The sequence below is a fragment of the Syngnathus scovelli genome, chromosome 20, assembly GCF_024217435.2.
Source record: "Syngnathus scovelli strain Florida chromosome 20, RoL_Ssco_1.2, whole genome shotgun sequence".
NCBI lineage: Eukaryota > Metazoa > Chordata > Actinopteri > Syngnathiformes > Syngnathidae > Syngnathus > Syngnathus scovelli.
This window is the reverse complement of record NC_090866.1, coordinates 10587979-10615978: the sequence shown is the minus strand read 5'-3', so window position 1 is coordinate 10615978 and position 28000 is coordinate 10587979. Positions and strand designations below refer to the sequence as shown.

At 51.3% G+C, this 28000-nt stretch overlaps 4 protein-coding genes across 9 annotated transcripts; 1 reads left to right on the top strand and 3 right to left on the bottom strand.

Annotated features, from left to right (window-relative positions):
* itsn2a (intersectin 2a) lies at positions 1-11847 on the top strand. Of its 4 annotated transcripts, none has more exons than XM_049757534.2 (40): positions 1-164; positions 839-896; positions 1420-1478; positions 2594-2683; positions 2749-2812; positions 2882-3036; positions 3127-3321; positions 3515-3614; positions 4178-4332; positions 4466-4529; positions 4635-4772; positions 4850-4956; positions 5021-5283; positions 5345-5482; positions 5554-5694; positions 5762-5849; positions 5917-6056; positions 6229-6309; positions 6484-6818; positions 6880-7096; positions 7157-7305; positions 7372-7435; positions 7503-7624; positions 7693-7733; positions 7797-7963; positions 8030-8063; positions 8135-8262; positions 8348-8444; positions 8551-8742; positions 9450-9571; positions 9653-9759; positions 9825-10008; positions 10079-10177; positions 10243-10410; positions 10477-10692; positions 10770-10891; positions 10974-11056; positions 11119-11202; positions 11277-11450; positions 11517-11847. In XM_049757534.2, the coding sequence occupies exons 3-40, from the start codon at positions 1472-1474 to the stop codon at positions 11669-11671; spliced, it is 4986 nt and encodes a 1661-aa protein (XP_049613491.1). In that variant the 5' UTR covers positions 1-164; positions 839-896; positions 1420-1471; the 3' UTR covers positions 11672-11847. The 4 variants fall into 4 exon arrangements, with proteins under 4 accessions (XP_049613491.1, XP_068505367.1, XP_068505369.1 ...); XM_068649266.1 differs by having other exon boundaries at positions 5342-5482; XM_068649268.1 differs by lacking the exon at positions 3127-3321 and having other exon boundaries at positions 5342-5482.
* A 21-nt stretch (positions 11848-11868) lies between these two features.
* fam228a (family with sequence similarity 228 member A) lies at positions 11869-13862 on the bottom strand. 2 transcript variants are annotated; one of them, XM_049757657.1, is made up of 9 exons: positions 13780-13862; positions 13618-13694; positions 13331-13498; positions 13197-13262; positions 12656-12850; positions 12510-12590; positions 12305-12377; positions 12108-12234; positions 11869-12014 (listed from the first exon to the last, which is right to left on the bottom strand). In XM_049757657.1, exons 2-9 carry the CDS (start codon positions 13690-13692, stop codon positions 11933-11935), a joined length of 867 nt encoding a protein of 288 aa, XP_049613614.1. In that variant the 5' UTR covers positions 13693-13694; positions 13780-13862; the 3' UTR covers positions 11869-11932. The 2 variants fall into 2 exon arrangements, with proteins under 2 accessions (XP_049613614.1, XP_049613613.1); XM_049757656.1 differs by lacking the exon at positions 13780-13862 and having other exon boundaries at positions 13618-13756.
* A 2079-nt stretch (positions 13863-15941) lies between these two features.
* LOC125990415 (dihydroxyacetone phosphate acyltransferase) lies at positions 15942-20041 on the bottom strand. Its single transcript, XM_049757570.1, has 16 exons — positions 19798-20041; positions 19255-19461; positions 19016-19192; positions 18809-18938; positions 18564-18691; positions 18426-18501; positions 18213-18364; positions 18033-18151; positions 17722-17951; positions 17215-17466; positions 17070-17149; positions 16867-17013; positions 16705-16804; positions 16551-16644; positions 16397-16455; positions 15942-16287 (listed from the first exon to the last, which is right to left on the bottom strand). The coding sequence occupies exons 1-16, from the start codon at positions 19807-19809 to the stop codon at positions 16235-16237; spliced, it is 2016 nt and encodes a 671-aa protein (XP_049613527.1). The 5' UTR covers positions 19810-20041; the 3' UTR covers positions 15942-16234.
* Positions 20042-20160: 119 nt separating this feature from the next.
* Positions 20161-27824, bottom strand: lpin1b (lipin 1b). Of its 2 annotated transcripts, none has more exons than XM_049757554.2 (18): positions 27419-27824; positions 25048-25251; positions 24888-24983; positions 23990-24282; positions 23719-23805; positions 23522-23645; positions 23264-23453; positions 23099-23192; positions 22773-23033; positions 22595-22664; positions 22197-22283; positions 21874-22074; positions 21644-21792; positions 21487-21573; positions 21259-21411; positions 21075-21189; positions 20902-21005; positions 20161-20827 (listed from the first exon to the last, which is right to left on the bottom strand). In XM_049757554.2, the coding sequence occupies exons 1-18, from the start codon at positions 27491-27493 to the stop codon at positions 20638-20640; spliced, it is 2580 nt and encodes an 859-aa protein (XP_049613511.1). In that variant the 5' UTR covers positions 27494-27824; the 3' UTR covers positions 20161-20637. The 2 variants fall into 2 exon arrangements, with proteins under 2 accessions (XP_049613511.1, XP_049613512.1); XM_049757555.2 differs by lacking the exon at positions 27419-27824 and adding an exon at positions 26004-26363.
* Positions 27825-28000: the final 176 nt, after the last annotated feature.

Here is a 28000-nt window from a genome sequence, read left to right as displayed (position 1 = left end):
AACTGCAAAAAGACTTCCGGCTTGACTCCGTAGCTCCGCCCCCTTCCAGTCTGACGTCGGTCCCGCCTTCGTCGTGTCTTCGCCTCCTTCCGTCCTCCTCCACCACTATCCGAATTGCCCTGCCGTGAACGTCTTGACTACCGGGCGCTGTTCCACCGCAACAGGTAAATAATCCGTTAGCAGTCTCACATTATATTACGAAAAACGCTCGGAAATGTTTCTACATTTGTTCTTAATTGAATCGTTACTATCGACGAAAGACTGCCTTGCGTGCTCTGCCCGTTAGTGACATACATCTACATGAGGGTTTTTTTTTTTTTTTTTGCTTGTTTTTATTTTTACTCGCCTGCCACTTCTCACTCGCTTCTCCGGAACAAATGCTGCCTTTGTTTGTTTAACATCAACGGCAGCCAACCCTCGAGCTTCATTCACAAGTCACTAAATATTTTCCCGGGCCCTCTCTTCCCTTCTGCTTGTGCTGGGAAAGGCCAAAACATTAGGTACACCTGAACCTGACATTCAGTAGCCCTAAAAAACCAAAAACATGTTTCTTGTTATGGGTATTGGTGTCACAAGTTGTAACTGTTATTGGAAATAACAGTGTGACAAGAAACTCGGAATACTTAAATTCAAGGGATTTGGTGAGGGTGGGGGAAACTTGCATCTAGATGTACCTAATAATGTGGCCTATGGTCTTGTGGCTGTTTTTGTCCCATTTGCTCATTATCTGTTTTTATCTGCAACATAGACCTCGTTTTATACCTTATAAATGTTCCATTAAAAATGTGTTGTAACATATGACAAGGAAGTAAATTAACTGCTTGTTTGGTTTTCGTAGATGTCCCAAAAGGAACTTCAACATTGATTTACGCATTCACCAGCACAACAGGGGGAAAGTGAGTATTACACTACGCATACACATACACACACACGCGCACACACACTGGCTTCTTTCTTCCCAGTGGCTTGGCCGAGCTTCCGGCGCTCCGACAGGAAGGTTTCTATGCAAAGTGTGTGTGCGCTTGACACGTTCTCTCTTTCTCTCTCTCACGCACACACAGAGCGATGCATTGATAGACACGTCCGAGCGCAGGTGTCAATCAGCATTCGGGGAGAGTCCGAGGGTCTTTGCGAGCTTTAATCGACATTCATTGTCCCGAGCGAAAATCTGTATTCAAATGTTTCCCGTCGTGTTGTTTTTGGTAGCGGGAAAAAAAGAAAAAGGAGGACGAGCAAAAGCCGCTGGTGCGTATTTGACACGGCTCACTCACAACGCACCTCGGAGCGCTCGAGTGTTTGTCAACCAGGGTGGATTCGGTTGCCTTGTTTGCACAAGAGAATAGAAAGTACAACACGGGTGTCACCTGACGTGGAAAACGTACACGATGAAAACGATGACTTTAACATCCCTCCCTGCAGATCCATGTCTGCGAGTTAGCTGGCCGTGCGGAGGACACCTCCACCTGCAGCCATGAACGGTAAGAAAGCAGAGACACCCCCCCGAGGGCCGGAAGGTATCTGAGGAAGGTCTACGGAGGTTTGACTCAACACGGCGGCACCAAGACAACAAAGCGAAACGTTGCAGTCGATTGAAATTCTGCTCAGGCAGCCACCTGCACCGCTTTGTATTTCTTCAATATTTGCAGGAGGGCCCGTGTGGCTTGAGAGCTCTTTGCAGTGGAGTGCTGCGGAATTGGAAAAAAAAAGTAATAAATCAAATAAAAAGCAATACAAAAGAAAAAATAATAGCGGGAGAAAAGAAAAATCGCTCCAAATCTTCTGTGAGCAGCCGTGACGGCGTCTAACCCGACCTGTCGGAATCAAACCGTCGACGTGTTGCGGATCTTTGTCGCGTCCCACTTGCGCTCCCCGCGGGGCTGTGCCAAATCCCGGCGCCAGATTAATTACCGCGGGTTTTGCTGACGATGCCGCAAAGTGGGTCAGGCACCTGCTCAGGTGCTCGCCGGCCGGGCTGACGTGGGCCAGCGTGAGCCAGTCTGTTCAATCATACTAGCTAACGATTTTCCCCAAAAAAATTTTAGAGAAGAGAAATCTCGACTGCGTAGATTGCAATGTCCCTAATTGGAATCTAAATAAGTGAGAAATTTGTGTGCGTGACGCATCAGCTCGCAGCCTTCCAAGAGCGTGATGGATGAATTTGTCGTGACAAGTCCATTCATCACAATAACGTCCAGCCACTCAATTTTCCTCATTAAAAAAAAAAAAGGCAAGTGGTCGCGGCCTCATCACAATACGATTGTGGCGACGCCCTCGTGACTAATTGATTGATATCTCCTCCTTTGCCACTTTTACGGACGGCTCAGCTGCATTTTTAATAGCCGGCGCGCAAAAGCGCCGGGAGACATGCAACGGGGCGGGAGCCGAAGCAGCTGACTCTGAATTTTCACGCAGTCATCATTGGCGAGAGAGTGGCTCGCTTCAAGGGTGCGCACCGGCCCAATTACGCAAGCTCAGCAGAAATTTGTCCCTCAAACTTTGAAAGTGTTTTGACTTTTTATTTGTTGACTATTCTTGAGCTCTTTGCGGCTTTCGCGTTCTGAGTCGACTTGATGTCGGTTCTTCTCGCATGCAGGCGGCGCCGCCTGGTCCATCTCCCCGGAGGAGCGAGGGAAGCACGACAAGCAGTTTGACACCTTGGCCCCCGTCCTGGGCTACGTCTCGGGTAGGCGCTGTGCAAAGTTCTCCGGGCCGGGATGTCGCCTGACTTTTTTGTTCTCCCATCGGCAGGCGAGCAAGCCCGAGGGTTCTTCCTGCAGTCGGGCCTGCCGCCGGCCGTCCTGGCCGAGATCTGGTGAGTCTGCGCTTTCGCTCAGAGTGTCCGTCCACCTCGGAGCGGTTGAATTGTGAATTTGATTTTCAGGAACCTGGCCGACGTGGACGGCGACGGCAAGATGGACCGGCAGGAGTTCTCCATCGCCATGAAGCTCATCAAGATGAAACTGCAGGGCCGCAGTTTGCCCGCGGCGCTGCCCATGGGCTTGAGGCAGCTTCCTGTCCCCTCGTCCGCCCGCTTTGGTATATATATTAAAAAAAAAAAAAACTGCCCCCGCTGTGTCCCACTTTTCATCCCATCCTACTAACCCACTTTGCACGTCCTCCTTGCAGGGATGGGTTCTTTGCCAAACTTGTCGGTCGCCATGCCGCCGCCGCCCATGTCCATGCTAACCCCCATCCCTGCTAACCCCCTCGTGCGAGCGGCGCCACCCGTGATGACGCTGCCGCTGGGCGCCCCGTTGGGATTCGCCGGCTTCCCCCGCTGCCACCTTCACTTCATCGGCCCCGCCCCTCCCATGGCCGCAGGTCGGTTCCGCGCTGGAGCCATTTTGTTGGGTCATCTCATTTGTCTGTTTGAAACGCAGGCAGATAAGATTAGCGCTTGAAGGCCATGACAGGTCGCTTACATAACGTCACTGATAATTTTTCGCATTCACTCCAAGATGAAAATAATCTTGGCCTGCAAATGAAAGCCAACATTCCCTGACATTGTTTGCAGGTCCTCCCCTGTCAGGTTTCTCCTCGCCACTGACCTTTTCTCCGCCTGGAAGCCGGGGCATGTCTCAAGCCAACTCTCTGGTGGACCTTGGCTCCAGCAGGTGAGCCTGCAAAAAAAGTTCTCAGCGTTAATGTTTCACCACAGAAAAAAAAAGACTGGCCTACGAATAGGCGGGTGAATGGACGACGTGACAACCGGGGCAGAGCAGGAAGTCGTTTTTCCCCAAAATCGGATGACACGGCAGGAAATTCGCAATCAGAGCGCAACGGAACTTTGCTTGCTTTCCTTTCCAAGCACATTAGCTGAAATTGTTTGGGACATTCCGGGCTCATTCTGTTGACCATGGACTCAAAATGAGGACTAGGAGATGATCCTGCAAGTTTTTTTTTGGTGAACAAAGAGGTCAGCGTTAAGCTTTGTGCGACAATAGTATCTAGTATCGTGGTTAGCGTGCCCGCGCGCGTGTCTTGAGGGAACAGGTCGGGTCTTGTATCTGATTTCAAACTTTTCAACGCCGTCCTCGCCCCGTGCGAAGATGTTTAAACAAGCACTAGGAATGTACACAAAACTCTTGGAAGACACACACTTTGCAATGAGACACCATTTTTTGTTTATTTGAAGCAGTCGTTGGGCATGAGTTTGACCTCTGTGCATTTTTGCTAGCTCCAACTCTTCGTCCACCACCTCACTGGCCAGCATCTCTCCTAAGGCGGCGGCGGCGGCGGGCTCGAGCGACTGGGCCGTGCCTCAAGCGTCCAGACTCAAGTACCGGCAGCAGTTCAACACGCTGGACAAGCTCATGAGCGGCTACTTGTCAGGTGAGACAAAACGAACAAAATGGCGGCTCAAGCAGGCAAAAAAATATTTATTTATTTTTAAAATTTATTTGTATGTATTTTTATTTATTCGTTTTTATTCATTTATTGTTTAATGTTAATTTTTGTCCCCCAGGACCTCAAGTGAGAAATGCACTGATTGCCTCCAACCTCACGCAGACTCAGCTGGCTGCAATCTGGTGTGTAGTTCCAAATTTTATTCAACGCAAATTTTTTAACTGTATTTGTTTCCCTTTTGTCCTTTTGGATGAATTTTGTTCACAACGTGGCACGTCATTTTGCAGGAACCTGGCAGACGTGGACAAGGACGGCCGTCTGCGGGCCGACGAGTTCATCCTGGCCATGCATCTGGTGGACACGGCCAAGACGGGCCGCCCGCTGCCGCTCACCCTGCCCCAAGACCTCATCCCGCCTTCTCTCAGGTCAACTTTAAAAAATAAAAAATAAACGCTCTGCTTTTGCCACCCAGAAAATAACCTTTTGAATCTGTCGCTCGCAGAGGTGGCCTCAAGTGCGGCGAGCTCCTCAACGGCAGCGGACCTTACGGCAGCCCCTCTTTGATGGACTCACCGGAGATAGAACCCGTCCTGAAGAACAAGAGCAGCGGTACGGTTTTTAATCTCGCGTCATGTAAGGAAACGCTGACCCATCTTTTTTCCACCCCCTCCAGTGTCCTTTGAGGACAAACTGAAGGAGAACTTTGCACGTGGCAGCGCCGAGCTCGAGAAACGAAGGCAGGCTCTGGAGGAGCAGCAGAGGAAGGAGCGAGAGCGCCGGGCCCGTGAGGAGCAGGAGGACCGGGAGCGGCGGGAGAGGGAAGCCCGTCAAAGCGAACAGCGGCGCCGGCTCGAGGAGGAGCGGCGCCTGGAGAGGCAGCGCCAAGTGGAGCGGCAGCGCGAGGAGGACCGGCTGAGGGAGCTGGAGAGGAAGGAGGTGAGTCACGTCAAAGATTTCAAAATGCAAACATTGCGCAATCTTTTGCGTTGCCAAGCAGGAGCTGGAGCGCCAGCGGCAGGAGCAGTGGGAACGCAGTCGCAGGGAGGAGTTGATCAGGACGCGAGACGGCGACCAACAGGAACTCTGTCAGCTCCGAGCCAAGAAGAAGAGTCTGGAAATGGAGCTGGAGGCCGTGGTGAGGCCCGCGCCGCTCGAGCCCGGCTAGCCTGCGAGCTTGTTACGAGATGTCGGCTTTACGTTGCCCAGGGCAACAAGCACAAGCAGATCTCGGACCGCCTCCGCGACGCGCAGAGCAAGCGACGCGTCCGGAAGGCCGAGGTGGAGCTCATCAACCAGAAGAGAGACACGCGCGTCGCCGAGATCAACACGCTGCAGATCCAGTTGGAGGTACAAACAAAACGTTTTTATTTCTTTTTGTTTTCAACCTCGACTCACTTCCTTTTTTTTTTCTCAGGAATGGCAGCTGAAGCTCTCCTCGCTGGCTCCCGAGCATCAGAAGCTGACTGAGAAGCTGCGTAATGTCAACCTCAACAAAATCTTACGTAAGTCCAGCCGCCTAAAGCCTCCAAGTTCGCATCATGGACAAAGGCATTCGGACTTTTCTTGCAGCCTCGACGTTGTCCTCGCTGGCGGCCAAGGTGAGCGACAAAGGCGTGGCCTGCCGCCATCTGAAGGAGCAGCTGGACGCCCTGCAGAAGGAAACCACAGACAAGCTGGCACAGATGCAACTGCACAACAAAGAACTTCAGGTCAGTCCAAAGCCATCTTGTCAATTATCTTGCGTGGGTTCTTTCCCGGTGGCGCTGCTTGGAACTGCGTTTTAACTGCTTTCTCTGCTTTCTCCTCTTAATCCTGCTTCCCGGATGTCTTTCTTCCTCCATTTCTTTTTTTTTTTTTTTTAACCATGTTGCATGTGGTCAGCTGGAGGACATGGATGACTGTCTCCTGCGAGCGCTTCTGTCTCTGCTGGCTTGTCTCAGCCAACTCTTTCTTCTTTTCAAGGTTCTCCTGTTTTGTTGAGGTTTTTTTTCTTTCCCTTCCATCCTTCATGTTTGTATTTGCTTTGTGGTGGACGGTAAGTGTGTGACCCCCACGACGAAGTGAGGCCCGCTTTGTGATGTTCTCGAAATGTCTTCACGATTATTATTCCATGAAAGCCGTTTCAATGTGCATCAGGAGCTGAGGGAGAAGCAGGTCAAGCAACAGTCGGTCCTGGATGACTTGCGGCGCGTCAAGGAGGAGAAATCGCGGCAGTTGAAGAGATGCAAGGAGGAAGAGGAGCGGCGGAGGAGAGAAGAAGAGGAGGAGAGAGCCAGGCGGAGGAAAGAGGAGGAGGAGCGGGAGAGACGGAGGAAAGAGGAGGAGGAGCGGCGGAAGAGGGAGGAGGAGGAGGAGCGGGAGAGACGGAGGAAAGAGGAAGAAGAGCAGCGGAGGAGGGAGGAAGAGGAGCAGGAGAGACGGAGGATTGAGGAGCGGGAGAGACGGCGGAGAGAGGAAGAGGAGGAAGCCAGGTAGATGCCTTCACACAAATGCAAATCTTGGAGTCATTTGCGGAGACATTTTTACACCCAGGCGGGCCAAGCTGGAGCAGGAGAGGATGGCCAGGGAGGAGGAGGAGGAAGAGGAGCGAAAAAGGAGGGAAGAGGAGGCGCGAAGGGCGCAGGAGGAGGCGCAAAGGGCGCAGGAGGAGGTGCAGGCGGCCTCCAGGGTGCACCTCTACAAAGCGCTGTACTCGTTCGCGGCACGCAACAAGGACGAGCTGAGCATCGACGCCGACTGCCTCATCGAGGTTTGACGCCGGCCCGCTCGGTTTCGACCGCCGAAAAATTGAGACGGGTCTGCTCCGCAGGTGGACGAGCAGACGGTGGGCGAGCCGGGCTGGCTGTGCGGCAGTTACCGTGGCAACAAGGGCTGGTTCCCTCACAGTTACGCCGAGAAATGCGTCGAGACCGGCTCGGCGCCGCCCGCTTCCTGTCCGGCGCCGCTTCCTGTCGCCGGGTAATTTTACTTGGAGTAGAGCAAAACTCACAGAAGCACTTTTGAACGATGTTTTGTCGTGTTTAGAGTGACGGATGGCGAACGCACGGACAACGATGGCGCTCCTCCCGTACAGTCAGACGTGTCACAGGTAACTTCATTAGGCACACTTGCACAACGTCTCACAATTATGAGGATAATCAAATTCTGCTTCTCAGTTTCCAGCTCCTGGCCCGACTCAGATCGGGTCACCCTGGTCGGCCACCACCTCCACCAGCATCACCACTGCTTCCTCCGAAACAAACGTCAACCTCCCGTTGGAGGGCGAAATGGCCGCAGAGTATGAACACACACACGCCACAGTCTACCTCGGGTCAAGCTAACGCTGTGCGGTTGTTCTTTTGAAAGCACGGAGTCGGCAGATGGAGGCGACGGTGCTCAACTTGAAGGTGAGCCCACGCCTCAAAGCTTGGCCGTCCCATCGGGCGTAACACCCCCGTCGCCCAAAACAGAATATGTGGCGCTGTACACGTACGAGAGCCCGGAGGCGGGCGACCTCACCTTCGAGGAGGGCGACGTGCTGGTGGTGACGGAGCGGGAAGGCGAGTGGTGGCGAGGCTGCATCGGCGACCAAATCGGCCTTTTCCCATCCAACTACGTCAGGCCCGTGGAGCTGGAGGTAACGCCCAAGTGCCGCCACGGATACGACATGCAATTTCGCCATTCATCAATGTCCTTCCCGTAGGTGTCAAGACTCGGTGGGCCGACAAAGAAGCCCGGTGAGAACCCAAAACCCACGAGTCGCAGGGGGACCATCACGCAGATCTGAATTGTGCCCATTGGTCAGCAGAGCTCGCCCAGGCCGTCGCCGCCTCTGCTGCCGTTGCCCCGGCGATGCATCAGCTTCATCTGTCTCCCGGGCAACTTGTTGTGGTCCTGGCCAAGAACTCCAGTGGCTGGTGGTTGGGAGAACTGCAGGTCAGTTGCAGTTTTTTTTTATTTTGTTTGTTTTTTACTCCAGCTGTGTAAATTCCATTTTGGTGGGTTCTTTTTTGGGGGGCAGGCCCGTGGCAAGAAGCGTCAGAGAGGCTGGCTTCACTCGTCCCACGTCAAGCTCCTCGGACCCTCCGGCAACAAGTCGTCCCCCTCGCCTCTACCAGGTCGGTCGCAATCCCGTCCGCCGGCCACATTTTCTCACAGAGCCGAACGTACATAGCGAGGATCCGGAATTGAAACCTCAAAGACTTTGTCGGCGCGTGTCGGCAGTGTGCCAAGTCATCGCCATGTACGACTACACGGCGGCCAACCCCGACGAGCTGAGCTTCTCCAAGGGCCGGCTCATCAACGTCCTGGACAAGACCAACCCGGACTGGTGGAAAGGCGAAGCCGACGGCGTCACGGGGCTGCTCCCCACCAACTACGTCAAGATGACCACCGAGTCCGACCCCAGTCAGCAATGTGAGTACGGCAAAAACCTTTCCGACGGCGGCGAGAAGGAAACGGCCGCCCCCGAGCTGAGTCTCAGGTTGCTCGGTTTAACATGTTGTTAACAAGCCCCACATTTAATTAGCATCTCTGAACAAACGCCCCAAGTAATTAGCGGCCATGTAACGAGCGCACGTGCATGGCGAGGCCCCGCATTAATATTCCCGCTTGATTAATGTCTGTGCTCTCTGCCTCATCCCACTCACCCCCCCTCCCCTCCCCTTCTCCTCCTCTTCCTGCGTCATCTTTCCTTTTGTTTCCTCCGTAGGACAAACAATGTGGGCTTTCCTGTCCTCCTCCTCTTCCTCTTCCTTCTCCTCCTCTTCCTCACCTTACCGGAATCACGACCACCTGCGTGCGGGCGGGGACAGAACCAGCCTTGCTTGTTCTTATTTTATTTTTTTATTTTTTTTTGGGGTGGTGGGGACTTTTGCCTCTCATTTTGCTCAACTAACATTGACACGGGCACAAAGCATGATGACACATTGTGACGTGACACCACAATATTAGGAACACTGCAGTATGAGAATTACAAATGACATTTACCAGCAGCAACTCGTCTTCCTCTCCGCTCTCTTCCCTCCATTTTTGCCTATGCAATCACGGAAGGTGCTGAAAAGTTGCGAATAAAAAGATGGTTCGAACACGGCTTGCGTCTCGTGTGTGTGTGCGTTTAAAAGGGTGCGCGGACCTGATGACGCTGGACACCATGAGCCCCCAGGAAAGGAAGAGGCAGGGTTACATCCACGAGCTCATCCGCACTGAGGAGACCTACGTGGACGACCTGGAGCTGGTGCTGGAGGTCTCAAAAAAAAAAAAAAAACACACACACACAAAATTGTCACTGCTCCATTTTCAAAATGCTCCAATTGGACTTTATCAGGTGTTCTACAAGCCCATGTCGGAGTCGGGTCGCCTAACGGAAGCGGAGATGGGCGTCATTTTCATCAACTGGCGAGAGCTGATCGTGTGCAACAGCAGACTGCTGCAGTGAGTACGCCCCCACCCCTCACCCCCTCCCCCCAACACACACTCACCCCTCTGGCGTCTTTCAGGGCGCTGCGCCTGCGCAAGCAGACGGGCGGCGACAACATGCCGGTGCAGCTGATCGGCGATCTGCTGGCATCGGAGCTGACGCGATTGCGGCCCTACGTGGGCTTCTGCTCTTGCCAGCTCAACGCCGCCGCCCTGCTGCAGAGCAAAACCCATAACCAGCCCGACTTCAAGGACTTCCTCAAGGTACCTGCGCAAATGTGTGAGCGTGACTTTTTTTGTTTTTTAATCACCTGACCTCTTCCGTGCCGAGCAGAAGATCGCCACCAACTACCGCTGTAAGGGGATGCCTCTGTCCAGCTTTCTTCTGAAGCCCATGCAGAGGATCACCCGCTACCCTCTGCTCATCAAGAACGTACGTACCGCCTCCGTCCGTCTTCGGCGCTCTCCTCTGAGCGTGCCCTCTTGACGTGGTTTCAGATCCTGGAGCACACGCCCAAGCAGCACCCGGACCACACCCCCCTGCGGGAGGCTCTGGAGCGGGCCGAGGAGCTGTGCTCTCAGGTCAACGAAGGCGTCAGGGAGAAGGAGAACTCGGACCGCCTGGAGTGGATCCAGAGCCACGTGCAGTACGACGGCGTCATCGAGGTGAGACCACCACCTTTGAGAAATGCCATTCCAGAAATAAAAAATATATATTTGTGCGGTGGGCAGAACTTGGTGTTGAACTCGCTGACCAATTGCCTCGGACCGCGCAAGCTGCTGCACAGCGGCCGGCTGCACAAGAGCAAGAGCAGCCGCGAATTGTGGGCCTTCCTCTTCAGCGACTTCCTGCTCCTGACGCAGAGCGCCAAGTCCTTGTCCTCCTCCGGGCCCGACAAGCTCTTCGGACCCAAAAGCAGCGGCGTCCAGCTCAAGATGTACAAAGCGGTGAGCCGAAGCGCCCGCCCGCCCGCCGCCACCTGACGTCACTCCCCTCGCTCGTCTTGCCTTTATTTTGTCGACAGCCGCTCTTCCTCAATGAGGTCCTGGTCAAAATGCCACCAGACCCGTCCAGCGACGAGCCGCTCTTCCTCGTCTCGCACATCGACCGCGTCTACTCGCTCAGGACGGACACCTTGAACGAAAGGTGACAGCGAGCGCCGGTTTTTCAATTCCTGATTGGACACATTCGATGGCATAGCAAGCAGGACCTGTTTGGGTTTTGCCAGGGCGGCGTGGGTACAGAAAATCAAAGTGGCGTCTGAACTTTTCATCGAGACGGAGAAGAAGAAACGTGAGAAGGCCTATCAAGGTCAGCAAAGACATTTTGTCTCTTCGCACGTCGTGCTTTTCTGACATCTGCGCTTCCCGCAGCTCGCTCTCTGAAGACGAGCGGCATCGGCAGGCTTCTGGTGACCGTCTCCGAGGCGCAAGAGCTCAAGGCTTGCAAGCCCAACGGTGATACACACACACACACACACACACACGCGGAGTTGTTGTGAGCGGCATTTCACTCCCAGTGCCCCCTGCAGGCAAGAGCAACCCGTACTGCGAGCTAACCATGGGCGCCCAGTGCTACACGTCTCGACCCGCCAGCAACACGCTCAACCCCAAGTGGAACTTCAACTGCCAGTTCTTCATCAAAGACCTCTACCAGGACGTGCTGAGCATCACCGTCTTTGAGAAGAACCAGTTCTCGCCAGATGGTGAGTGTACACGTCTCGGGAGGAAAACCGCTTCTCTCATCAGCGGCGCCCGCTCGCTTTCATCAGACTTCCTAGGTCGCGCCGAGGTTCCCGTGGCGACCATCAAGAAGGAAATGGAGAGCAAAGGCGCCGCCGGTCGTCGCCTGCTGCTCCACGAAGTCCCCACCGGAGAAGTCTGGGTCAAGTTGGACCTGCAGCTCTACGAGCCGCCCCACAAATGACTTCTGAGCCACTTTGCGCTCACAAGTGCCTTGCCCCGCAAACGGCAGTCGTATCTTTTTCATTTTCCAAACACAACCTGACGTTGTGATGACGAGCTTTTATTCGTCCAAACGTGTCAGGTCGATGATGCTTCTCAGATGTGGTCAAAGGAGGAATAAACACAACATGCTGTCCAGTCTGCTCGCTCAGGGTTCGCTTATTCCGGCCAGCGTGAGTCTTTGGTTTACCGACAGGTGGTGGAAGAAGAAAAAAAGCGCTCCTCATCTGGAGAACCAGCAATCGGCATGATGGCACTTCCCGTCCAGCGCCAAGCTCTCGCGGATGTGGAACGGCACCTTCAAGCTGCACGACACGTCATCAGCGGTATGTTACTCTTTCTTTGGGCTCATAACTTTAACATTTATAAAATCCAGAGTTAAATGGGCATGGTCGTACCAAGACCTGACGTGTTTGGTGTTGCTCTTGTCTGCCGACCGAAGAGGGAGCGCGTCCGCGACGGTCGAAGGCGTCGTGTAGCCTTCGTGCTCCGTTTGGCTCTGGCCGATCCACTTGAAGTGGCATCCTGAATGCAAGAAACAAAATAGATATTGAGAGGTTGTTGCGATGAGGTCACGTGACCAAAGGTAGCTTACCTGCGTCACAGCGAGTCCTCCTTTTGAACTTGTCGTTGAAAAATTCCTTCTCCTTCAGCTCGGCCGCCCTCAGCTGGGAAACGCATTTGACGCAAAATTCACCTTTTATACTTTCATTGCTCATCTTTGTAACAAAATGCAGAATTTATTCTATTTTGATCTCCTTTTATTATGTATATAGTTTAAAAATATGTAGCTCGCTCACCTTGCACTGGTGTGGCGTTTTGTCACGGAGGACGTACGGGTTGTACGCATTCAGGTCGCACATATCCAGAAAGACGAAGCCCTGAAAGCGTCGTAAGGCGGCAGCGTCAGCCCCAACGCCCGTCTCGGGCCTCTCGGCAGCCGTACCTTGGTGTTTCCGTGATTCAGGAATTGCTGGTACAAGTTCTGGCGCAGCTTGACCTCCAGCGGGTTGCAGACAGCCATGTGGTGCTGGAGCTTATTTTGGCGCGCACCCCACTCGATCTCGTGCACACGCTTGCGCGTCACCTCCCTCCCGATCGTCTTGGCTTCGTGCTGCCTGCTCAGGAAAGTCTCCAGCTCCTACACAAGTTAGATTTTGCTAGCTTGTGTGTTTGCCATTTGACCGAGCTTGCACTTGGATCTCAAAACTATTTTCCACGTTGAAATTAATTGAAATGCCAATCTGTTCCAGACAAAAAAAAGTTTACTTGCTTTCTCAATTTGCTATACGTGGATTCAACTATTTGGGTATTTAAAAAAAATCCCAAATACTTGATTTGCTGAAAAAATTATTTGTTGATGTGTTTTGATTTCTGCAACACCCTTAGATGCCACAAGAGGGCACTCCTGTCTTTAGATTAATGTTGGGGGGGGCAAACAACACATTTTTGGGAAAACATGCCTTTAGTTCCACTTAAACTCATACCTTGTCTGTTTCCACTAAAGGTCGAATCAATTCTTTAGCCTCTCGAATTTCAGCCTCCATTTTGATCTGAAAAATAAACGTGAAGTTAAATGATGCATTATATCGCTGGCGGGGGTTGCGGCGTCGTGCAGTACCTGCAGTCGCCTGGTGGAGGTGTAAGAGAGCGCGCCCCGCCGCGGCCTGGATGCGTGCGCCTCCATGGCTTCATCCCGTTTATTGAGCTTGAGGTGGCCGTCAGATTTCCTCTCCTTCACCGGCGCACTCAGTTTCACCTCGGGCCACAGGCACTTGGACTCTGTCCTCTGTAGTTTGCACAAGTTGCGTGGATACAATACACTAAGTTGACTAATGACTTGAATTTTTTTTATTTATTTTTTAGCTCAACTGCATCGGCACAGCACCCAAAGTGACACTGACCCACCTCGGGTGCCAGAAGTCTAATATTGAACGGGATATGGTAGGTGATGACACCCTCATTCTTCCTCTTTGGCCTCATGTCTAAAAAACAAAAAAAAAACAAAAGTAGCCGTACACATTTCAAAATGCATTTCATAAGTAAACCAACATCTCCCCCTTTTCTTACCTTGAACGAAGTGTCAAGGTGTTTGCAAGGCGAGCGACATTAAAAAGCAGCAGCCAACACTTAATTCAGCACATTTTCAACCCAATTTTTACGCCCAATGTGGAGAACGGGTGTTTTTGAGTGAGTGCGAATCGATCCGGTCCGTTACCGTGACAACTCTGTGACGTCACACTTTGTTACAGAGGCCGATGAAATCTTTCAATCAAACTTTAAATATAGCAAACACTTATTAAAGGTGTAAAAATAACAAATATATGCAGGTAATTGGCTTAAAATGAAATGTACAAACATGAAAATAACAAATTACATTAGTAAAAAGAACAAGCAAAACACAATTGCAGCGTAAAAGTGTTTGTTAGTTTCACAGCCTTTTTGCGCAAATAAAATGATTGAATAACTATTTGAGAATTTGAAAGGGATGTGGAGATTTATATGATAGGTAAGTAAAGTTGACCGATTAGTAAGATAAAACAGACAATGTTGTAAAAATAAACTCGACGTCTTCCAGTTAAGTACGGTGACGCGTTATCATGACATCAGTGACGGCACCCTCGTTCCTCAAGTTTAAAAGCCAAACCGAAAGATGAAACAACGTGAGCTATTGGACGCAGTCGACTAATCGAAAGTCTTAACTGCGGGTGTCTCCGTCCGTCCGTCCGTCCCTCCGTCTGCGCGTCCCTCTGTCCGAGTCGCGCACACGTTGCAGACGCTCCTCTGTCACACGCGATCGTCTATCTGATCATGTGAGTGCGTCAAAGGCGTCAGGACGACATCATTGTCATCGCAAATCCAAATTATTTTCATTTGATTGAATTATTTGTCGGAGTTCCGCTGACGGCGAGGAAAAGCGGCTCACATGGATTGGTTCACCTATTTGGCCGCGTGTATCGTCTTCCTGTGGATTTTCTGCTTCATAGACGGTAAGATATTCATTATTGGATGGAATTTAAAAAGAGTAGCAAAAAAAATAGAAGCTTCTTCCACTGACACGTTTTAATAGTTTGTTTTGAGATGCGCTTGTAATGTTAGTTATTTTGCTTAGCTTTTGCAGTCTTTATTATGAAAATCCTCATAATGTGCATAAATTCATGTATAAAGTCTGAATTGAAGACATTTTAATGTTATTCACTTTGACATTCAAGATGCTCCGTTGTAGTCATTTTGCTAGTTTTCACGTTGCTGGTGCCAAACTTTGTGCTTCTTTGCGTGCACGGGTGACTTTAATGCTCTCTGACATTAGTCACCGCATCAGATTAGGCTCCGGGCCATTTCCTAATCTCTCTTTTCTCGGGCTGCAGGCAACGCCGTGTTGGAGCTGCGTCTGCTCTTCCACGCCCTGACTAAGGCGGCGTGCCACCTGTACCTTGCCTTGTTACCCCTGCGTCGCGCCGCCGCCCACTTCAGCAACTGCGCGCGCCACCTGCTGGCCAGCGCTCAGCAGCAGCATGGCCCCGCCCCGCCCGTCTCGCACTCGCACGGCGCGCCTCTGGCGGGCCGCGCGTGCACGCTGCACCTCCTGGAGGGCGCGTGCGTGCTGTGCGAGACCATGCCCAACCTGATGGCGGCGGTGCTGAGCGTGGGCGCCGCGCTGTGCCACGGCCTCCAGGGCGGCGCCTATGTGCTGGCGGCCACCCTGCGCGCCATCCAGCTCAACCTCTTCACCCAGATGAACGGTGAGCGTGAGCGCTGGGACAAGGAGCGCCACCGCGCCAAGGAAAGCGAGAAGAGGCTCAACTCCAAAGTGCTTGAGTACATCTCCGTCTTTTGCCAGGACCCCGTCAGCGCTTTGCGGATCAAGGTGGACGTCCCACCCGTGTACAGATAATTCTCGGCCCGCCCGACGCTCGCTTAGGTACACCTGGAGAATATTGGGCGAGGCATCCGTACCTAATGTAGTGTCCGCTGGCTCGGCCAAGTGGCACTTTACGAGGCCTTTTAACTCCAGTGCTGGTCAGCAGTGATGAACTCTGAACTTTGCCTTCTGGTTCTCACTCTTGTTGAAAGAGGCGACGGCGTCCGAGATGGTTCATCCATGGTGCATTTTCTTCTGCTTATTTCACATTTATTGATTATGTCAAGAAGTTCCAAAAAAAAATAAAAGTCTCAAATAGAATCTTGATTTGCTGTGGTATTTGACGTTAAAAGCCAATAAGCCAAAAATATTTTAGTAGAAAAAATTGTTACAAGATTTAATTGATGTAAAACAAATGTCTTCATGTTTTTTCCATGTCTTCAGTCTGGTAACCTTGTCATGATATTTCCTTTCAGTGTAGTTCCAACACTCATAAAACGTTATAAACGTTTCAAAGAAATCTAAACACTGCTGATGTCTTCAGATGCTTGCCGACACTGAAAAGAAAAGCGCGGCGCAAGAAGAAAGACAAGAAGGAGGACAGAGGTCAAGTGGAGGTGAGCGTGCAAATGTGGTGTGATGCTGGACTCGTTCCAGTGGAGACTAAAGTCTTGCGTCAGGTTCAGTCTGGATCTTCGGGGGACGGATTTGGCCGGCTACAGACGAGAAAAACACTTTAGCGTAATTCCAAGCCGAGCGCCGGTCAACACGGCGACTTGCTTCAAATATTTTCGGGTAATGCAAAACAACAATCAGCTGTCTTACAGAGCACGCCTTCAATCCGTCTCACGGCGTCTTTATCTACACGGTACGCCTTCTCTGACCTGTAGACGAAACCAAATCGGTCAAGCAAGCCGCAGACAAAATGAGCTTATCAGCCAAACAGTTTTTCCCTCATGACTTTAATCTCATTACTCACGCCTTCAACTTTGTCACAGCTGCCAAGTTCCTGAGGGACGCCAGGACGTTCTTCTGGACGTCGGACGAGAACGTCTCGTAGGTGTTGAGCTCGCCTGCCGACGGAGGCCCGAGAAGAAGACGGCTGAGATGTCAACGGCGGCGGTGGTCCTTACCTGCGAGAATGAGCTTGGTCGCCAAACTCCTCACAGCAGGTAGGAAGTCTTGCTCGGTGATCACGTGTGCATCCAGCTCACTGAGGAACCTCAACATGACCTAGACACCGGGTACAAACTTGAGAAGAACTTCACAAAAATTCAACTGACGGCGAAATGTACCAGGTAGGAGTCCACGAAAGGTTTCAGAAGCCCCCGCAGGAAAGACAACACCTCAGCGCCACTTCCCTCCAACGCCGTCAGTTCCTGGGAGTCGGTAGCGTCGAGGATGCCGCATTTCTTCAAGAGGCCACACGCCTCCTCAAAGTCCTGAAAAGAGAAAAAGCTGTATTCGAGCAAAAAGTCCAAAAGGTAATCCGGTTTACCTCATGGGCCTCGCCAGGAATGAAGATGAATTCACTTGTGAAGACGTCCCGGAGGAAGCAGAAGGTGGCAAAGACCTCGTCTGTGACAACACGACGGCGTTGCTTTACACTCCGTTGCCGCGGTTACCAGTTTCAGTTTCCTTACCCCTCCGGACGCTCGGAGAAAGACTCAAGGCCACGACCAGCAGGGCCGGCCGGACGAAAAGGTGCAGCGACTGGTTGCGGTAGGACGCCATCATCAACATGGCCGCCGCCATCTTGGCCACACCGATTTGCCGCCCACCCGCCGCCGCTTCCTCATCTTCCACCACCAGGAAGACACGTTGTGCCTCTAGGCGGACCGATGGGTAATGGAGAGCCACGGCCGATGACATCACTTCCAGGTCAGGGGTGTGTCCTAAGGAGCGGACCAGAGGTGACCTTTCTATTCTTCCATTCTTCCAAGGTGTGTGTTTACTCGCCATGAGATGTTTGAGCGGGTCCCTCTTGGGATCAGCGCTAATCTTAGCTAACATCCCGTAAGTGAATGTGAACGCTCGTGCCAACTCGCATTGCTTTAATCTGTCTGATCTTGCTCAAAGCTGCAAAGTGCCCCCCCCCCCCCAACATGAACTTTGTACAACACGGTGGCCTAGTGGTGATCTGAACCCACCGGGCCAGTTGAGCCGCGCCCCGAAGCTCAGCGCCAACCTCTTCAACCATAGCGTCTTTTCGGCCAGGTGTCGCCAAGGTAGGCCCGTTTGGGTCAAGACCGATGGCGGCCATTGCAGCAGCAGGCAGGCCATGAGGGACCACGGACTGTGGAAGCAACCTCGCTCTTGGATTCGAACGATTACATGAGCCAGCCGCTTCAAAAATGCCCGTTTCTCCTGGAGAACATCTCTGCGGAAACAAATCAAAGGCGAAATCCCCAAGGTTTGATTTCATAGCTATGTGAAAATTCCAAACAATCAATGGACTCACTCAAACACGAGCGACTCCATTTTGCCTTGACAAAGTTGTCTGGCTGACATGGGCCGGCCAAAGTTGACGTGCATGCGGCCGTAATCCTCGCCTAGGACCTTGGCGGCCTTCAGCAGGCCCTGCGGACCAAAACCGGGCTAAGTTCTCAGCACCGAGAACCCGTGGAAGGTGGCGACGCACCAGGGTGCTCTCTTTGGGTTTAGGAATGCCCAGCAGCTCGCGGGCCGCCACGGATTCTTCTAAAAGTCGGTCGTAGCTCAAACTGATAGGAACCAAGATGACGTTGTCCACCTGGCCTTCAAAGTAGGGGTCCAGAACCATCTGCAGCATCCCTACGCATAGTTATTTCCAATTTTTCCGTGTGGACTTTTCAAAAAATCGTATATGACTCACCTTGCTTGGGCGTCAAGGATTTGAGCGAGCGACTCCGGTAGCCTTCGATGTAAAATTCCACCGGCGCCAATCCTGTCTGCGGGACAAAAAAATCTGCAGACATTTCCTGCTTGGAGCAGAAAGGTGTCTCCTACCTACCTTGACCAGGCTCTTCACATATTCCGACAGCACTTCACAGTACAGCCTGTTGGAGGCGATGTTGCGCCTGATGTAGAAAGCGCCGCAGCGGCGCAGCATCTCGCCCATCAACGTCATCCCAGCCAGAGCTTCACGGAAAAGAAACAGCAATGGTGAGTCACTCTTTGGATCTTTACTATGATTGCTGTTTTGTTTGAGGGGCAAATGCAAGAGTGCCCCACCTAAGACGAAAAAAAAAAACTGACCCAGTCCAGAAGCGATGACGGGTAGCGGGACGTCATAAGTAAACATAAGGTAGGAGATGACTAAAAAGTCCGTGTAGCTCCTGTGGTTGGGCAGCAGGATGACGGGCGTGTCCTCCATAAGTTGCCGAAGCTGCAAAATATGTGCAAAATGTGTCAAAGAGCGCGTCGAATCAAACTAAATTTGCCGTGTGCGTCAAATGTAGCGACCGTGTCGAGCGCCCGCGTGTTGACCAAGATGGCGGAGTAGATGCGCTTGAGGACTTTGCTGAGCATGAAGCCCATCAGACGCACAAAACCCAACTGCAGCTTTTGGGACATCTCCTCCAAAATGGCCGCCGCTTGCGCTCTCACCGCCTCTGGCGGCGACCCCGTCTCCATGGCAACCTGAGCAAAGGTTGGTTTCAGTCATGCCGCTACGTTTAGGTGGGTTTTGGGTGCAAGCCCACCTCGACCATCACGCGGCGTACTGGGTGGGAGTCCAGAACGGCCACATTGAGTTGACTGGCGGAAAAGGGCTCTGCCCTTCTGTAAGGGCGGGGCCTAAAGTTTCTAAGGGCGTGGCCTATGTCACTGCTTTGCCTCCTTTCTTCTAATATGTCCACCATGTCCTCCTCGCCATCCTCCTCGTGAAGGCCAAGTCGCACGTACTCCCACTGTTGACAATCAACACGAGGTTGTTAGACAGTAATAATTCATAACTGGGCACAAATGGGTTAGTGGGTCAGTGACCTACTAAAGCCAGCCAAAGTAAAGAATACAATCTGATATCATTGTTTTTAAAAGTTAATACAAAGTAGTGAAAAAGAAAGGCAAACATTTATTTTTCCGTGTTGTGTAAGACAAAATACAAATATAATCATTGAATGACAAATACCGTAATGCCGCTATGTTTGTGCAACGGCTCACACGGAGTAAATTGCACGTCAATCTCAAATATATGAGGATGAATCGGAGGAAAAAAAAGACTCGACCGACCAACTTCTCCTTACCGTTTTTTTCATCTCTCGGTGGGCGTCTGACGAGTCTTGCCGAACCGAGCTCTACCGAATGCTCCCTGCGGGCTGTTATGACGCGCAAGTCGACCAAAAATACATACAATTTAAAGGGCAAACGAAAATGGTGGAAAATGCGGACCTTCCGCTTTGTGAGAGTGTTCTATATCTTTTTACTTTCGGTTTTCATTTCAACTCCACTGATCCTCCCCTACTCCTTCTGTTGCGCACACCTTGGCCACCAGAGGGCAGTATAATACAGCCATCCATTCATTCTCTATACTGAATGCTGTTATGACGGCCTACTTGTATCCCACTTGACATCTTTGATATATTTTCCCCACTCATGACAAAAACAAATTTTCCAAGACCATTTATTTGACCTTGACAGTGAATGTGGTCTACACAGAGGATATCACACAAAATTCCAGCTCTTTCATAGAAAGAATAGGACGCATTGTCAAGCACCATCAAAAACGATACATCACGATTGTCAGAGTAACATTTGGTTTGTCGTGACACATCCCAGCCTAAGAAATGCTGTCAAATTCCCTTTCAAACTTTTTTCCACATGATTTTTGATTGGAGTTATAGACAGATGATTTTTTTTTACCCATCAGGTGACAAAGAAATGCATCAAAACCAAAATAATAAAAGGAAATGTGTGCAGTAAATTGCATTTGGATGGACTAACTCGTCACGCGTGTAAGAAAATAAAGCCATATATTTGGCACCAAGTTGAGCTCCTCTACTAAAAATATAAAGGCTCCCTCCAAATCAATAAGCTGCCCTGAATAAATGATTCAGTCACAAAGTGCATTTGAATGCATCACGCTGCTAAAAGGAGTCGGCTGCCGGGGCGGGGACGGGCGTCCGAGGGGGTGTGGTTCCCTGGCGGGCCACCTGGGGGAGCTGCTCCCTCCAGTAGGTGAAGTGGCTGTAGGTGTCCGAGCAGGGGAAGTCCGAGGACGAGGCTCGGGCCTTGAGGGGGAACACGTGGTCCACCACCTCCCCCAGACGGACGTACCTGCAACAAGGTCACTTCAAGTTAGGCTCACGTTCCAAAATAGTCACCGTTTGGCTCGCGTGATGTGGACTCACGATGAGATGTTGGTCTTGGCGTGTTCCTGCACCAGCTCCCCTTTGGGGTTCACCGTGAAAATCCGCTTCAGCGGCACCCCGACTTCTTTGTAGGAAAACACGTCCTGTCGATCCAAATGGAGACCAAAGGTTAGCAAGATGGCGGCCGTCTTGGATCCTTCGTGTATGTTTACCGTCGGCCGGTTGCCGAAGGCTGCGTAGAAAGGTTGCGTGTTGGGGTGAAAGAGGTTCCTGATATCGGTCAGACATTCCACCTTGAACTTCTCCGGCTTCTTCTCGATCACTTCCCTGGTTAGATGAGGCAGATATCTGTTAGAGCGTTTCTTGCTAGCAGTAGCGCGCCATTACGTCACTCACCTGTGCAGAGCTGAGAAGAGGCTGCTGGGGCTGAGCAAGACGGGCCCCACGGGCAGCATGGTGCCCCTCTCGTTGACCCAGTGCAGGTAGCCCCGCGTCATGTCGGCCATGCCGATAGCTCGGGCCGAGCAGTACAGGATCTTGTAGCCGTTCCTGACGTGAGGCGGGACGACGGTTTGAGCGCCGCTACCACCGAAACCGAGCCCAGCGTTGGTGAGATTTGCTTACTGGCTGACTTTATGGTAGAGCTGCGCGATGCCCTGGTGAGTCCAGTCCTTCCCCAAGGTGGGCAGGATGTGGCCCAGCGTGTCCGACCTGCAACCCAAACATGGATTGGGGCCTCAGAATGGCCATTGAGGATGAAAATGTGGCGGATGACACACACCTCGTGATGGTTCCGTCTATGTCTGAAATGATGATCTTGTCATCCCAGTTCCAGAGGTAGATGGTTCCCTGGCAGCGACACGTGCCCTGGTATTGAGTGGTGACGCTGAACACCGCCTCGTTGGCCCCGTCACGCAGCTGCAGCGACATCTGCCGTGGCCAAACGTGGAGAGACCAAAGATGGCTTTAGAAAATACCATGGAGCAGGAGAGCCAAGTCAAAACTCCTCACCAGCTGCTCAGAGGTAAGTCTGAGCGTCTTCTTGTACGACACGGTTCCCGCGACCGTCCCGGCCTCCGACTGGATGGCGGCCGAGCTCTGCCTGGCCACCCGGTGGTCTTCGTCGCTGGACGATGACTCCTCTTTATGCCGGCCCGTGGCCGACGGCCCGAGTTGATCTGAGCCGCTGGCGCCCCGTTCCGAGATGGAGTCCTAGCAAAAGGGAGACGCTTTGAAAAAGGACTTTAAGTCGTCATGGGTGTCTTCATGACTGCCCTCTAGTGGGCAAAAAAAAAGGACATTAAATTTTTTTAGCGTGGACACTTCAATTGTACCGATTTGCTGTTGCGGCCTCTCCAGGAGAACCACCACCTCCCTCCTTTCTTGGGCATTTTCTCCTTCATGATGTTTTCCACGGCAGCCTGGAGAGGATCGCGGGAAACACAAAACACCAGGGAGGGGGAAAAAAAAATAAAAATAAAATCAACTTAAGACAACAGAAGCAGACCATCAAAAAAAAAAAACAAATCATCATGCAGGCGTGATGATGAAGTTACAAAGCTGAAGCTCAGCAAATCAGCTGCACCGCACAGAAGCGATTGCAGGGAGGAGTAAATAATAGACACGTATTTCGGCTAATGGATGAAAGCGGGGATGGAAATGAACAAGGAGGAGGGACACGATGGACAGTTGACGTAAGAGAACCCGAGAGAACGTGTGTGTGATGTCCAACCTTTGGCAGCGGCTTGTGGAAGACCTGCATCGCCAGCATGATGGGCGCAGCGCTGCTCCAATTATAGTATCTGAAAGCGCAGTCCATTTAGTTGAGTGGACGCTCGTTGGACACTTCATTAGGTACGCCCGCGGAGCTTCTCGCCATCCAATACAAAAGCACTTTTCTCTTTTCTTACTTGGAGTCGATTTTCACCACCAGGTTGGGGTCGTCGATGACGGACGGGTTCTGAACAAACTGCTGGTACGAGATGATCTTGGTGTGGAACTGTTCTGATTCGATCTCCTTGTTGTCGTTGAGGCCGCCGCACAGCGAGATGGCGATGGAGGGCAGGTCGCCCATCGGGTCGCCGTCCACGCCGCTGTCGCCCCCGGAGCTCAGCGACTGCGGGGAGTGGCTGCGGACACCCGGCTCCTCGCCGCTCCTCGGCGCCGCGCCGCTGTGGCGAGACGGCAGATGATGGCGTGTTTGATGAATCGGGTCCGAGCGAGCCCCTCGCTGTACCTCTTTGGGAAATACAAGGCGGCCACTTCCGGCTCCAGCTGCATGAGGTCATCCAGGTAAACTCCATCGGCGCCCAGGTGACGGCTCCGTCTGTCTGCAGAAAGGCCCGCAAGATTCTGAGCCCCTTTCAAGCAATAGCCGGATGCTGTTTGGATCAAACTGAACCTTTTTTCTTGGATGGGGAGTCATTCTTTCCCGCCGGCTGGCCCGTCGCGTCCTCCGCGGCGCCGTCTGCCGAGGGCGAGTCCGTCGACGCGCCGACGGTTCGTATCGCACAGAAGTGAGCGCTCTCCGATAGCGGGATGGGCACGGGAGCGAGCGGCGGCGGCTCGGCTTTCGTCGGGAGGAAGGATGGCTGGGAGGTCGAGGGGTCACGTTACGTTGGGAAGGCCGCTGAAGGACGAAGTTAAAAATGCAGCTTACGGTGGCGGCCTGCGGCAGCTCCCCCCACGCCCAATGCATGGCCGAATCCTGATTGCCCGCGTCGGAGGACTGCCTCATGATCTCAGAGTCGCTTTTGGGGGAGGCGGGACGGGAGTTCCCGGGGCTGGAGGCGGGGAAATATATATATATAACAAAATAATCATATTTAGGTTTTGAACGGTGAGCGAAGAAGGCACCTCTGGAGGTGGCTCCAGTCGCCATCTGAGTGAGCGTAGACGGACGTTTGTTTTGAAAGAGCCGCTGCCGCTTCTCGGGGAGGAGGCCTGAAACGCAACGTCTCATTCAGTCAAAATAAATTGGATTATTTGGGGTCATCTCAGCCCTCTATAAAAAACTAGGTCAAGTTATACGCTCTCCAGTCTCATCCAAGTTTAGATCCGAACCCGATCTTGCACATATCCAATGACGTGTGACCTACATGATGCGGCGTTGTTTCTTCTCGCTAACCTGTTGTTCTCCATTTCCTCATCAGAGCTGATGTCAATGGTGAACATGTCCTCATCCTCCGAGTAGTCATCGCCGCTCTCCTCCTTCTTCAGGCTGTCCGTCCGAGCTTTCCTCCTCCTCTTCCTTCGCTTCTTCATCATCATGGTGGCCGCCGTGCCCGTCTCTCCGCTGCTCCCCACGGAGCCCAAGGTCTGTACGGGAGTCCCCGGGCTCTTCCCCATCAGCGAGGAGCTCATCAGAACCAGCCCGTCTGACGGGATGGGGGAAGTGGCCAGGTAGGCGGGAACCACTTCCTGTTGACATTAACATTGATAAGCAAAAAAAAAAAAAAAGTATATATGGCCTTTGGAGTGATTAGAAAACATGTGGCTTCTTTTCCTGGTGTTTCCAAGTATAAGCTGAACTATAAAAAGAAGAGAGAAAAAAAAAAAACGGTTTGATTACACTTGGCTCCAGGAAAGTAGAACACTTTCCAGGAGCTTCTACTGTAGCTCCAAAAGAGCAAGTCAGGACGAAGGAATATCATTTCGTGCTCTGTGTAGTAGTTGGCACGTTTTGTATATAAACAACTCAGAGTGGTTGGGGGGAAAAAAAAAAACTCTTTTCCTGTTCTGGAAATCTGACACTCGTCTGGCTGGAAAAAAAAAAAAGAAAATACCGCCTTCGCTTTTTTTTCAAAATTTATGGCCCATGCGTTCCTTGAATGTAGCTTGAATGCTTTCTGGGAAATGAAGGATCGCTTTCCAGCTATAAAAGGAAAAAAATTCCCTGTGCACACACAGCCTGACCTATATTCCACAAAGCGTGTAAAATATTTGGCATGGCGCGTCCAGGCGTGCGTGTTTACATTTCAAATCAGTTTTGCTTTCAATCCTCTTTTTGTGCTGAGCTTATCTACCTGATTATTTTCCATTTCCTGGACAAAGAAGGCCTCTCCGTTGTCTCCGAGCTTCATATGTAGATCCACCGGCTCTCCGTTAATCTCGATGTCCACCTGTAAAATATATTCATATGTTTTTTTGTTTTGTTTTTTCATATTTTTGCTTATGTTTGCTGACCACTTTCTCTCGCGAACGCAGGACGCCCATCTTTCCGAAGCGGACGTGGAAGGGCGAGCAGTGCAGCGAGCCGTCGGGGCGCCGCACCACGATGACGTCGATGCAGCCCGACAGCGTGGCCGGGTTCAGGCCTCGGTACAGCTCCTTGACCTGCACGAAGACCTGACCCGCCAACTGGCCCACGTAGTTCATGGTCTGACGGGTCTGGTGGAGACAAGCGGGTGAGACTGTTCAAAAAGGCAAGTGTGGTTTAAAAAGCGAACTGTCATGTATTATCGGAAATGGGAAGAGGATGTTAAACGCATTTTTGAATGGCGTTGAAGAGCCAGTTGCTCGGCTTGTCTTGACCAGCTGAGTTGACAACATGTCAGTGTCAACACGCCCCAATGTTTGCTGTAAATCGAAAATAGTTCATCTCCAGACGGTGGCTATTTTTAAAACCTCCAAGCCTTTCAGATCTTTTTCTGAGAGTGCCAGACGTTAGAAGTGAATAAAAGGAATTAACGCCAGCAGCCTCCCCCCCCACTCCCCATCTCCTCCACTTTCTGTTGAGGCCCAAAATGGGAACGTCTGAGAAGCGGAAATGTTGCAACATGTCCATCAAATGAACCGATGGCCATGAACGACCCCCAGGTCTACTTTGGGTCTACTCCTCTGCACTAATAGACACACTCATACTAGTGTGCTTACAACTCTCCTATGCACACACACACACACATGCATTATCGATGTACTAGTACACGCTCTGTCCTCACTAGTAGGACAAATGACATCTTACTAAGCAAAACTGTGCATCACTTGAAAGCTGATGGTCTTCTGCTAGGATAGTGACATTAAGACTGGACTAGGTTAAGATGTAATGTTCTGCACAGATGTGAACTAGTGCACACTTTTGCCTGATTTGCCAGACTTATTTGACTACAATTAGATGAAAATGCAAACTAGTGTCTCTTTACCTTCTGAGTCCGTTGTGAAAAACGAAGCAGTTCCTCAGCGCAGCATTAGAAAGTAGCCACTTGCCTTCCAACCAAATTCATTATCTAATGTAAAGCGAGACGAAACGTGAGCGATGTCGAACAGAAGATGTATAAATGGAGCAGTCATTCCTCCAAACAGCTGACGCATCTCTCGATCTCGGTGTCTTGTGCTGTGCACTAGGCCCCGCCCACCGGCCAATCAGCGTTGAGCTTTTGCGTTGTTAAACTCACCGGTGAAAGCGCAACCGCGGTGACAGATCATTTTCTAAAGCGATAGTTTGATACGTTGATCGATTTGCAGGTAGATACTTGATTAATTCATAAGGGGAATTTACTTAATGCGCAAAAACTACTTTTAAAAATTAAACACGCATCGAGCCAGTGGAAAGGCTGTCACTTGCATGAGCGGTGGTAAATAAAAGTTAAAATGAAAAGGAATTGAATTAATTATATTTTATTACTTGTAGTAGCGTTGGAAATGGAACATTTAAAGCAAATGTGGGAAAAAATAACTGTGGCTGAGGCGGCCGACGAGATGACGTCATATCAACGGTCTGACGCTGAGGCGATCCACTTGTCCAATCACAAGGCAGCGAGAAGCCACATTTCTTGTTTGCGGTTTTTTGTGTGAAATGCCCCGCCTCGCCTTCCCATCCATAGCCCCTCCTTCTTTAAGCATAAACATGCCATGCAAATATGTCATAAAGTAAAGAACTGTGCTTCAGTAGAATTTTGAGGTCTGTGTACTCAAGTGTTTTTTTACTTCATCCCTCCCTTCATGTGAAAATGGATTCCTAGTAATACATAAGTCCTCTGAGGACACACGAGACTGACAGCTTTTCTTAGACACAGTTTCAAGGAACAAGAAGCATGGCCAGGGTCGAGTCATGTGACTTGAGTCTGGCTTCATTCAAAACCCTCATGTTGTGGAAATTTACTGTTTACAAAAACCGACGCCAAAACTTGACTCGTGTCCATTTTTTGCTGCCGCTGCATTTCCTTTCCTCAAATGAGTTGTCACGTGAGCACATTGGCCCTGTCGCTGGAGTTCTCGCCCTTTCTGCTGACTCAACGGTATCGCTGTAGCATGTAAAAATCTCTTTTACTGCTTGGGCAGGCCTCTGATTGGGTCAGGCTCTTGTGGCCTGAGCAGATTTGACACCAATATTATATAAACGTAATGCCGCCAGAAAGGGAAACACTGCATAACTGTCATGCAAAATGAGTTTCTAATTGCCTTGTGGATGAACACTTGTTAGTTTAGCGGCAGCTCGTGAATGAATGGAATACATATACGTTATCAGTCCCTTGTCAGCTCGTTAATGAATGTAATTAATACATACACGACTCAAGTCATATGGCTGCATTGGCATCTTCCAACATGCTCTTATTACCCAGCTCCATGTTCCGTCAGTGGCATCATGTTCGACTGACTCTTCCAGCTCGTCGCCCTCCTCTGCCGATGTCATGATTCCATAGTACGTGTCCACAAATGTATTTAAGTCCTGTCCAGTGATCCTCACTCTGTAGTGGCCTCAATGAGTCTGACCACCAGAAGAGCAAGTGCAACTGACTAAATTTACCTGGGCCCTTCAAGTCGAGGAAACTTGAGACCGGGCCCCCTCGTTTAGTAAACCGGACCCGCTGACTTCTTTGGCATTTCGGAAGAGGGCACTTGCTTGGACAGCTTCTCGGAATGTTTGTTTTGGAGATCCTGGAGACCTTGCTGGACTCTTGTTCCGTCTTTTTGGGGACACCTGTTGTTGACGGCAATGTCAATGACGTCTAAGATGAGATCAGATTACCGCGGCCTGAGATTCAAGACTTGCGCGGTGCCCGTTCTGATTACTGTTGAGCTCAAGCCACGATTTAACCTCTAACCTTTGGTATGTTGCGCTTGACTGGCCTGCCGGCAGCTTTTTCTCCAGAGGTGAGCAACACTTACATCTAGTGGTTAAACTGCGTTATTACATGTG

What these genes read in the sequence shown, in the direction of transcription:
- itsn2a (XM_068649266.1), top strand. An exon ending in CATGAGCGGCTACTTGTCAG is followed by an intron (nt 4,333 to 4,465) that starts GTGAGACAAAAC and finishes TTTGTCCCCCAG; the next exon opens with GACCTCAAGTGAGAAATGCA. An exon ending in ACCCTCTGCTCATCAAGAAC is followed by an intron (nt 10,178 to 10,242) that starts GTACGTACCGCC and finishes ACGTGGTTTCAG; the next exon opens with ATCCTGGAGCACACGCCCAA.
- fam228a (XM_049757656.1), bottom strand. Translation starts at nt 13,749, where the DNA reads ATGAAATGCATTTTGAAATGTGTACGGCTACTTTTGTTTTTTTTTTGT. An exon ending in TGAATCACGGAAACACCAAG is followed by an intron (nt 12,591 to 12,655) that starts GTACGGCTGCCG and finishes CGACGCTTTCAG; the next exon opens with GGCTTCGTCTTTCTGGATAT. An exon ending in AAACGCCACACCAGTGCAAG is followed by an intron (nt 12,378 to 12,509) that starts GTGAGCGAGCTA and finishes TGCGTTTCCCAG; the next exon opens with CTGAGGGCGGCCGAGCTGAA.
- LOC125990415 (XM_049757570.1), bottom strand. An exon ending in TACGCCGCGTGATGGTCGAG is followed by an intron (nt 19,193 to 19,254) that starts GTGGGCTTGCAC and finishes ACCTTTGCTCAG; the next exon opens with GTTGCCATGGAGACGGGGTC. An exon ending in TTCCTGGCGAGGCCCATGAG is followed by an intron (nt 17,014 to 17,069) that starts GTAAACCGGATT and finishes TTCTCTTTTCAG; the next exon opens with GACTTTGAGGAGGCGTGTGG.
- lpin1b (XM_049757554.2), bottom strand. Translation starts at nt 27,493, where the DNA reads ATGACATCGGCAGAGGAGGGCGACGAGCTGGAAGAGTCAGTCGAACAT. An exon ending in AGGAAATGGAAAATAATCAG is followed by an intron (nt 24,283 to 24,887) that starts GTAGATAAGCTC and finishes TAATGTCAACAG; the next exon opens with GAAGTGGTTCCCGCCTACCT. An exon ending in GTGGTGAAAATCGACTCCAA is followed by an intron (nt 22,665 to 22,772) that starts GTAAGAAAAGAG and finishes CTGCGCTTTCAG; the next exon opens with ATACTATAATTGGAGCAGCG.